General features: G+C 38.5%; 1 protein-coding gene across 1 annotated transcript in view; it reads left to right on the top strand.

Moving 5' to 3' along the window:
- Window positions 1-6,500: 6,500 nt before the first annotated feature.
- eif2b5 (eukaryotic translation initiation factor 2B, subunit 5 epsilon) overlaps window positions 6,501-10,954 on the top strand; it is a 59,511-nt gene continuing 55,057 nt past the window's right edge. Inside the window, exon 1 of the mRNA XM_061935721.1 lies at window positions 6,501-6,695. Within this exon, the coding sequence (XP_061791705.1) occupies window positions 6,552-6,695 (144 nt within the window). The 5' untranslated portion in view covers window positions 6,501-6,551. The remainder of the gene's footprint in view (window positions 6,696-10,954) is intronic.

The following is a 10,954-nucleotide window of genomic DNA, read 5'->3' as shown; positions in this document are numbered from 1 at the left end:
TTTTTACTTTGCTTCTTATTACTTTTAGAAATATAATTTTAGAGAAAAAATACAACCTTAAAAATGATTTTAGGATTTTTAAACAAATACACCTTTTTACGTTTTAAATTTCTTCCTCTTCTTTCCTGACAATTTAAATCAATGTTCAAGTAAATTTTTATTTTTTTTTATTGTAAAGAATAATAAATATTTTAGCTTCTGGTTTTTTCGACGAAGAATATTTGTGAAATATTTCTTCAAACTTACTATGATTAAAATTCAAAAAAATTATTCTGGCAAATCTAGAAAATCTGTAGAATCAAATTTAAGTCTTATTTCAAATTATTTTGAATTTCTTTTAGCATTTTTGTTCTGGAAAATCTAGAAGAAATACTGATTTGTCTTTGTTAGAAATATAGCTTGGTCCAATTTGTTAAATATTCTAACAAAGTGCAGATTGGATTTTAACCAATTTAAAACATGTCATCAAAATTCTAAAATGTATCTTAATCAGGAAAAATTACTAATGATGTTCCATAAATTCTTTTTTTAATTTTTTCAAAAAGATTCAAATTAGCTAGTTTTTGTCTTCTTTTGTCGGTTGAATTTTGAATTTTAAAGAGTCGAAATTGAAGATAAACTATGTTTCAAAATTTTATTTTTATTTTTTTCGTGTTTTCTCCTCTTTTAAACCGTTCAATTAAGTGTTTTTTTCATCATTTATTCTCTACAAAAAACCTTCCGTAAAAGGAAAAAAAAATGTACGACGGAATGACAGACAGAAATACCCATTTTTATATATATATATAAATTTATTTATTTAGCTATTCTTGTTTAAATCACACTTACGTGTAACTTTAAAATGACAATATATTTATTTATTTAAGTGTGTATCAAACTGGTAGCCCTTCGCATTAATCACTACCCAAGAAGTAGTTTTTGGTTTCAAAAAGGTTGGTGACCCCTGTACTAGGGCATAAAATCAGTGTCAGTTGGGTCGGTCCATAGGTTGCCTGTAGGGATTTTTAATGTCCAGCAGATGTCAGTATTTAGTGACACAGTATCGACACAGTATCAATACAGTTTTGCAATGTGTCGAAACGCTTCATGACGCCTCATCAACCCATCACTACTATGAACAACAAAAAACACTAACTGTGGCTTAATAAACAAAAACTTACTTGGCATGGAACCGGCATGAAAAAAGAGCAGCAAGGGTCTTAAGGGTGTGTGGAGAGTGTGCAGAAGCATAAATGCGGGATGTCGTCAGAACGACAAACTGAAAACAATGAACTTAAATACTATAGACATGATTAGTGAAAGCAGGTGCGTGACTCAAAACGTGAAACAGGTGCGTGACGTGACAGGTGAAAATAATGGTTGCTATGGTGACAAAACAAAACAAAAGTGCACAAAAAGTCCAAAAACAAAACCGAACATGACTAAAACAAAACATGATCACACAGACATGACGCTACTAGGGTTGTCCCAATACCAATATTATGGTACTTTTCTAAATAAAAGGGACCACAAAAAAATGTAATTATTAGCTTTATTTTAACAAAAAATCTTAAGGTGCATTAAAGTGCACAAAAAGTCCAAAAACAAAACCGAACATGACTAAAACAAAACATGGTCACACAGACATGACACTACTAGGGTTGTCCCAATACCAATATTATGGTACTTTTCGATACCTTTCGATACTTTTCTAAATAAAAGGGACCACAAAAAAAATGTAATTATTAGCTTTATTTTAACAAAAAATCTTAAGGTGCATTAAAGTGCACAAAAAGTCCAAAAACAAAACCGAACATGACTAAAACAAAACATGATCACACAGACATGACACTACTAGGGTTGTCCCAATACCAATATTATGGTACTTTTCGATACCTTTCGATACTTTTCTAAATAAAAGGGACCACAAAAAAATGTAATTATTAGCTTTATTTTAACAAAAAATCTTAAGGTGCATTAAAGTGCACAAAAAGTCCAAAAACAAAACCGAACATGACTAAAACAAAACATGATCACACAGATGTGACACTACTAGGGTTGTCCCAATACCAATATAATGGTACTTTTCGATACCTTTCGATACTTTTCTAAATAAAAGGGACCACAAAAAAAATGTAATTATTAGCTTTATTTTAACAAAAAATCTTAAGGTGCATTAAAGTGCACAAAAAGTCCAAAAACAAAACCGAACATGACTAAAACAAAACATGATCATACAGACATGACACTACTAGGGTTGTCCCAATACCAATATTATGGTACTTTTCGATACCTTTCGATACTTTTCTAAATAAAAGGGACCACAAAAAAATGTAATTATTAGCTTTATTTTAACAAAAAATCTTAAGGTGCATTAAACATATGTTTCTTATTGCAATTTGGTCCTTAAATATAATAGTGAACATACTAGACTACTTGTCTTTTAGTAGTAAGTAAACAAACAAAGGCTCCTAATTAGTCTGCTGACATATGCAGTAACATATTGTGTCATTTATCATTCTATTATTTTGTCTACATTATTAAGGACAAGCTGTAAAAATGTGTTAATGTACTTGTTTATTTACTGTTAATATCTGCTGTTTGTAGAGGTTGCCCTCTAGTGGGTTCTTCGGACCACCACACACTGCCACACTGTTTTATTTTCATCAATATCAAATAGGCTTCTGCTTTCCAGCACAATGCCTTTGCCTCCTGCGTCCGCTCATCAGCTCCTCTACCTCCCACTCCGTGTCTCAATCCGGCTGCTGCTAATAAAGGCGACAGGTGATTAGATAACAAGGTCCCACCTGGGCCATCTACTCACCCGTCGCTGTCTTCGAGGCCGGTCCTGGCACACCTTGTTCCGCGGCAGGCCCGCAGGCCACGCCCCCCTCCACAGGTGCATTAAACGTATGTTTCTTATTGCAATTTTGTCCTTAAATAAAATAGTGAACATACAAGACAACTTGTCTTTTAGTAGTAAGTAAACAAACAAAGACTCCTAATTTAGTCTGCTGACATATGCAGTAACATATTGTGTCATTTATCATTCTAATATTTTGTCAACTTTATTAAGGACAAGCTGTAAAAATGTATTAATCTACTTGTTCATTTACTGTTAGTATCTGCTTACTTTCTCTTTTAACATGTTCTATCTACACTTCTGTTAAAATGTAATAATCACTTATTCTTCTTTTGTTTGATACTTTACATTAGTTTTGGATGATACCACAAATTTGGGTATGGATCCGATACCAAGTAGTTACAGGATCATACATTGGTCATAATTTAAGTCCTCATGTGTCCAGGGACATATTTACTGAGTTTATAAAAATAACATGAATTTTGAAAAAAATATTTTGTGATGATAAAAATATCGAAGTAATCATAGTAGTAACGACTTGATACGCTTTTGTACTTGGTATCATTACAGTGGATGTCAGGTGCAGATCCACCCATGGCATTTATTTACATTCAGGATTCTGGATTAGTTCTCGCCCGACAAAAGGCAGTAAAGTGGACCTTGGTACGCAAAGTGATAGCTAAAAGGAAAAAATATTCAGTCTAAGCCCGGGCCCCTGGAGAGGGGGTCCAGACTGAGGCTAAGGGGAAAAAAACTCTTAGCTGTCAGGTTCAAACAATGATGGCATCTATTAAACAGACAAGAAGCAAGGAATTAAACAGAGACAGGATTCAATTTGGCTCAATGAGGAGAAACGTCTGGGCTGTACTCTTGTACAGTCTTCCACCACGCTCTGACGAAGGGTTGCACGCCTCCTCTTTTATTTGGACTTTCCCTGATTACATGGCAACAGCTGTTTCTAAAGGAAGGGGGTTGTAAACAGCGCCTATGGTTACAAAACAGTTCAAAGAAAAGGTGCCTGGAGTATGGTCTGGTCCTGCTTCCTCTCCGCTTTGTAAATCTCAGGTCGAGACAAAATCTTCCTGTGGATTACAATACATCAAAGAAACCAACGCCTTCATGTCGCTTCCCAACCTACACAGTGGAGTTTTACAAGCCTTTTGATTGGTAAGATCAAAGACAGCTTTTGTCTGCTTGCCGGGAACTCATTGAAACACAAAGTTTTCTGATAACTTACATACAATTATTCTGACAATAGCCATAGCACACAGTGTGTAAGAGGGAAACATCAAAGGACATTAAAAGAGCGGAGCTGATGCAACCAGCTGCCACTCCAGCAGTGCCACTTCTACATACAGCTACAAAAGTAAAACAACAAAAAATAATTAACCAATAATATATATTGCGCACACACGATTGCACCACGCATAGACAAGCAACCCACACACACTGTGGTGGCTTCTGTGGTGTTCCACCCCATCGTCTGCTGGGGTGGGGGGGAGCATGGCCAGAGATAGGAGCAGACCCAACAAAGCAACAAAGAGACTCCACCCTCGGCCGCCCGCCAACCCTCGGCCAGTGTCCAGTCCGCATTGATGAGCGGGGATGCGTCCGATACCTGCTCATTAAGACAAGACACCGTGAAGCCCGTCCGCCAGCTCCGCAGCACCTGTCTCTTCATCCGCATCTTCTCCGGTCTCTCCAAACGGACTCTGGTGTGGCAGAGACCCAGCAGCTGGTCTCCATGGCTAAAAGACTCCCGTGAGGCAGATCCAGAAGTTCACAAAAAAGCACCACAGAAGTCTCGAAAGTGGCACCCCCTTGTCACACAGTCCCAAAGGGCCCCGAACCAAAAGGTTAAAAAAAACACATGAAAACAAGAAGGAAACATCAGGAACACAAAGATCGTTTGGTTGTGAGTTCAAACCCCGCCCGATAATTTTGATCAGTAGTTGGGAAGGAGTAGGACAAACCAGCAGTAAAATTTATAATTTTTAACCAACTACTGGGTAAAGGAGCGCTAAATTGTGCAACCCAATAGTTGGGTTGGGAATAACCCAACATTGTAGTGAGCATACCTCAACTTTTGTGTTAAATAAATTTAACCCAATAGTTGGGTCATGAATCAACCAACATTGTGTTAGCGTAACTCACCTTTTGTGTTAAATAAATTCAACCCAATAGTTGGGTTGGATATAACCCGACATTGTAGAGAGCATAACTCAGTTTTTGTGTTAAATCAATTCAACCCAATAGTTTGGTTATGAATCAACCAACATTGAGTTAGCATAACTCAACTTTTGTGTTAAATTAGATACATTTAACCCAAGAGTTGGGTTATGAATCAACCAACATTGCGTTAGCGTAACTCACCTTTTGTGTTAAATAAATTCAACCCAATAGTTGGGTTGGATACAACCCAACATTGTAGAGAGCATAACTCAGTTTTTGTGTTAAATCAATTCAACCCAATAGTTGGGTTATGAATCAACCAACATTGAGTTAGCATAACTCAACTTTTGTGTTAAATTAAATACATTTAACCCAATAGTTGGGTTATGAATCAACCAACATTGAGTTAGCGTAACTCAGCTTTTGTGTCAACTAAATTCAACCCAATATTTGGGTTGGGAATAACCCAACATTGTAGTGAGCATAACTCAGTTTTCATGTTAAATCAATTCAACCCAATAGTTGGGTTATGAATCAACCAACATTGAGTTAGGATAACTCAACTTTTGTGTTAACTTAAATAAATTTAATCCAACAGCTGGGTTATGAATCAACCAACATTGAGTTAGCGTAACTCAGCTTTTGTGTCAAATAAATTCAACCCAATACTTGGGTTGGGAATAACCCAACATTGTAATGAGCATAACTCAGCTTTTGTGTTAAATAAATTCAACCCAATAGTTGTGTTATGAATCAACCAACATATATACATACATATATATATGTATATATATATATATATATATATATATATATATATATATATATATATATATATATATTTATATATATATATATATATATACTTTAAACATTTATTTTTTTTTTAATATATTTATATTTTAAAAATTACAACTTGTACTGTATTATTTTTTATTTTGATTCACTTTTCGGGTTTTGAAAATATATATTTTGAAACGTATATATTTAGAATATATATATATATATATATATATATATATATATATATATATATATATATATATATATATATATATATATATTTTGAAAATTACAACTTGTACTGTATTAATTTTTTTATTATTCACTTTTCGGGTTCATCAGTACAAATGGTAGTACATTTTGTATTCCAATTTTAAGTGTGTTCTAAATTTTATGGCGGCTTTATTTATACTTTATATACAAGCGGTAGAAATGGATGGATATGTATATATATATATATATATATATATATATAATATGTAAAATTACTTATACATTGTTTTTATAAGAAAAAAAAGTTAATCCAAATGATGCGAAGTTTGCTAAGTGTGCATGCGCAGAAAAACCGGCTCACAAACAAACGTCTCACAACAAGGGAATTGGTTCTCGTCGTTCGCAGAAAAGAACCGTTCAAAAGCCTCGACTCGTTTGCAAACGGCACATCTCCAATAGCTGCCTCTGGCGTCGGTGAGCGAATTGGCCCGCGTCGGCCACCGTACTCGCTAGTCATTCCTGACGCCATAGTGGAGTCAACATGGCCGGGAAAGGAGCGAAACAGAGACTATCGGCTAGAAAAGGTGGATGTGAGCAAGATGAAGAAGAGCCTCAGTTGCAGGCAGTTTTAGTCGCCGACAGCTTCAACCGGAAGTTCTTCCCGGTGACCAAAGACCACCCGCGGGTATGTCAGTGTGCTATGCTAACATTAGCAGCTAGCTATATACAACATGGTATATATATATATATATATATATATATATATATATATATATATATATATGTCACTTTTACATATTTACATTGATTTTAGCAACTCCTAACATTGACTTGTTGTGTGATGTTATAACAATATAATTGTTCCTCAGACTTTGCTGCGCCTGTTTTAATTTTTAGTACAAACAGTATAAAGTATAGACTTTACACCAGGGTTGTCCATTATGTTGAGTCATGGTCATTGTTGAGATACACTTGTAAAGAACATCATGTCATGGCCAATCTTCCCTCTAATTGTTCATGTGTGTGAGCGAAGGCAAAAAGTCCCTGAGCATTGAGTGGAGCCCATGTGAGCAACATCAGACGTGCACACTGTGGCTACACCAGCAGCACACCTGTCCCAAACCTCTCTAAATAACAACTTCAATCTCCATCCATCCATTTTCTACCGCTTGTCCCTTTCGGGGTCGCGGGGGGTGCTGGAGCCTATCTCAGCTGCATTCGGGCGGAAGGCGGGGTACACCTGGACAAGTCGCCACCTCATCGCAGGGCCAACACAGATAGACAGACAACATTCTCTTATTATTATAATTAAATGACAGCAGTCATTTCCATTTCTAATATAAGTGTTTAGGCCCACTTAAAATGACAATAACAAAAAATATTGGTTTTCATGAGCTGTGTACTTGTATTGTTTGTGTGGGTGGAGGTCCTGCTTTGGAAATAACTTGCATTTAGTTCCCATTAAAACATTCACATGTTGCACAATGAGATGTAAGCAGGGGATCATGTGTACATTCCTGCAACTTCCTGTTTGTAAAAAGTATATTTTTATTAGTATTTATTTAATATACTAACAGCATTTCATGATTATCCATCCATCCATCTTCTTCCGCTTATCCGAGGTCGGGTCGCGGGGGCAGCAGCCTAAGCAGGGAAGCCCAGACTTCCCTCTCCCCAGCCACTTCGTCCAGCTCCTCCCGGGGGAGGAGCTGGACGACGTGTCCTGGGTCTTCCCCGTCCGGTCGGACGTGCCCTAAACACCTCCCGAGGGAGGCGATCGGGTGGCATCCTGACCAGATGCCCGAACCACCTCATCTGGCTCCTCTCGATGTGGAGGAGCAGCGGCTTTACTTTGAGCTCCACCCGGATGACAGAGCTTCTCACCCTATCTCTAAGGGAGAGCCCCGCCGCCCGGCGGAGGAAACTCATTTGGGCCGCTTGTACCCGTGATCTTGTCCTTTCGGTCATAACCCAAAGCTCATGACCATAGGTGAAGATGGGAACGTAGATCGACCGGTAAATTGAGAGCTTTGCCTTCCGGCTCAGCTCCTTCTTCACCACAACGGATCGATACAGCGTCCGCATTACTGAAGACGCCGCACCGATCCGCCTGTCGATCTCACGATCCACTCTTCCCTCACTCGTGAACAAGACTCCGAGGTACTTGAACTCCTCCACTTGGGGCAGGGTTTCCTCCCCAACCCGGAGATGGCACTCCACCCTTTTCCGGACTTGGAGGTGCTGATTCTCATCCCAGTCGCTTCACACTCGGCTGCGAACCGATCCAGTGAGAGCTGAAGATCCTGGCCAGATGAAGCCATCAGGACCACATCATCTGCAAAAAGCAGAGACCTAATCCTGCAGCCACCAAACCGGATCCCCTCAACGCCTTGACTGCGCCTAGAAATTCTGTCCATAAAAGTTATGAACAGAATCTGTGACAAAGGGCAGCCTTGGCGGAGTCCAACCCTCACTGGAAACGTGTCCGACTTTCATGATTAATATTTATAAATTAAGATTCCTAATAAATGATACTAGAATAAGCACGCATTTGATTGGTAAATCATAGTGTAACGACCTGGAATGACACTTTATGTGTGGTGTTGGAGTTGTCCAACTTTTTGTGTGGCTGTAAACGCATCACTGGCTAAGTGCCATATGTGCATGTGTTGGCGCAAGTGAGAAAGAGCAAGCGGCTGCTGTTGATATAACAAAGTTGCTTCTGGTCTGGTTTGTACTGCAGAAAATGACCACTTTTGCTAGATATCATTTTTTTTTACTAATGTTTTGGTGATGTGTTCATGACCAACAATAAAGAGTTTTGCTCAGTAAAGTGATGGATGGAATTCATGTCCTCAAAGCGTCTCGACAGACGTTACAATATTTGAACAATGATGACGAAATCTGTTTTCTCTGTCGTGTCCGTGTGTCGAAATTTTTTTAATTTGATTTTGTGCGTGGCATAGATTTGCCGTGCGCAGAGGACGCTTGAGCAGTGCGCAATTGCACAGGCGCGCACCTTAGAGGGAACATTGGGACTCATAGCTGTCTTGAGTTTCCAATCTGGCTGGCGATCGACTGACACACCCTCCGCGATCTACAGTCACGATCAAAAGTGTACGTACACTTGTAAAGAACGTAATGTCATGGCTGTCTTGAGTTTCCAATCATTTCTACAACTCTTATTTTTTTGTGATAGAGTGATTGGAGCACATACTTGTTGGTCACAAAAAAAATTCATGAAGTTTGCTTCTTTTATGAATTTATTATGGGTCTACTGAAAATGTGAGCTAATCTGCTGGATCAAAAGTATTGTCAGAATAATTGTATCTAAGTTATCTCAAAACGTTGTGTTTTAACGAGTTCCCGGCGAGCAGACAAAAGCTGTCTTTGATCCTACCAAGCAGAAGGCTTGTAAAACTCCACCGTGTAGGATGGGAAGCAACATGAAGGTGTTCTGTTTCTTTGATGTATTGTAATCAACAGAAAGATATTGTCTTGACCCGAGAACTACAAAGCGAAGAGGAAGCAGGACCTTTTCTGTGAACTGTTCTGTAACCAAAGGCGATGGCTGTTTACGACCCCCCTCCCTTAGAAACAGCTGGTGCCATGTAATCAGGGAAAGTCCAAATAAAAGAGGAGGCGTACAATCTTTTGCCAGAGCGTGATGGAGACTGTACAAGAGTACAGCCCAGACGCGCTGTCCTCAATTGAGCCGAATTTAATATCTGTTTATTCCTTGCTTCTTGTCTTGTTTAATAGATGTCATCAGTGTTTGAACCGGACAGTATACATACAGCAATGTTAATATTTGCTTACACGTCCCTTGGCAAGTTTCACTGCAATAAGGCGCTTTTGGTAGCCATCCACAAGCTTCTGCTTGAATTCTTGACCACTCCTCTTGACAAAATTGGTGCAGTTCAGCTAAATGTGTTGCTTTTCTGACATTGACTTGTTTCTTCATCATTGTCCACACGTTTAAGTCAGGACTTTGGGAAGGCCATTCTAAAACCTTAATTCTGGCCTGATTTAGCCATTCCTTTACCACTTTTGATGTGGGTTTCGGGTCAACTGCGCCCAAGACCCAACCTCCGGGCTGATGATTTTAGGTTGTCCTGAAGAATTTGGAGGTAATCCTCCTTTTTCATTGTCCCATTTGAAGCAGCAGTTCCATTGGCAGCAAAACAGGCCCAGAGCATAATACTACCACCAGCATGCTTGACGGTAGGAATGGTGTTCATGGGACTAAAGGCCTCACCTTTTCCCCTGAGGCCGACTCACCGAACCCAGGTTAAGAACCACTGCAATAGACTTAAAAATGAGCGACCATCAATCTTCACTAAGACGTCACTTGATTGACATTCACGGCACCCGAGGGTCTTGTGAGATGACGCCGGCTGCTGCCAGATCATTATTAAGAAAAAACGACCGACAGGAAGGCGAGAAACACTTTTTTTATTTCAACAGACTCTCTCGTCAAAAGCCTAGAGACCGACTGCACAGTTCCTGTCTTCACAATAAAAGCGCTGCTCCGTCCTGCCTGCGCTGACAAAATGAGCGCACACAAGCTAGTGTCGACGTATTCGTTTAATCTGGAGATGTTTAAAGTGGACACGATGCATGAACTTAAAATCAGAAGTATTTAATTCCTATTGGACACAATTTGTCTGAGCGCTATCTGTTCCTAGTAGCATTCAACACTATTACACTCAAATGATTAATCGCAGCAAAACAATATACATTGGAACTGTTTTTTTAATCGATTAATTGTCATACTGATAAAATGTGTTTTTTTAAACGCTAGATTAAGCATTTTAAATATACAGAAAAAATACACACAAATAATAAGTAAGAACAAAATTCATTAATGGATACAGAAAGTTTAAATAAAAGTAGGAGTTGATAAAAACATGAGTACAAAATGTGTATGCTTGAACTACTACA

This window comes from Nerophis lumbriciformis, linkage group LG03 (genome assembly GCF_033978685.3).
Source record: "Nerophis lumbriciformis linkage group LG03, RoL_Nlum_v2.1, whole genome shotgun sequence".
Lineage (NCBI taxonomy): Eukaryota > Metazoa > Chordata > Actinopteri > Syngnathiformes > Syngnathidae > Nerophis > Nerophis lumbriciformis.
The sequence above is the reverse complement of the archived record's forward strand: the minus strand, read 5'-3'. Positions and strand labels throughout refer to the sequence as shown.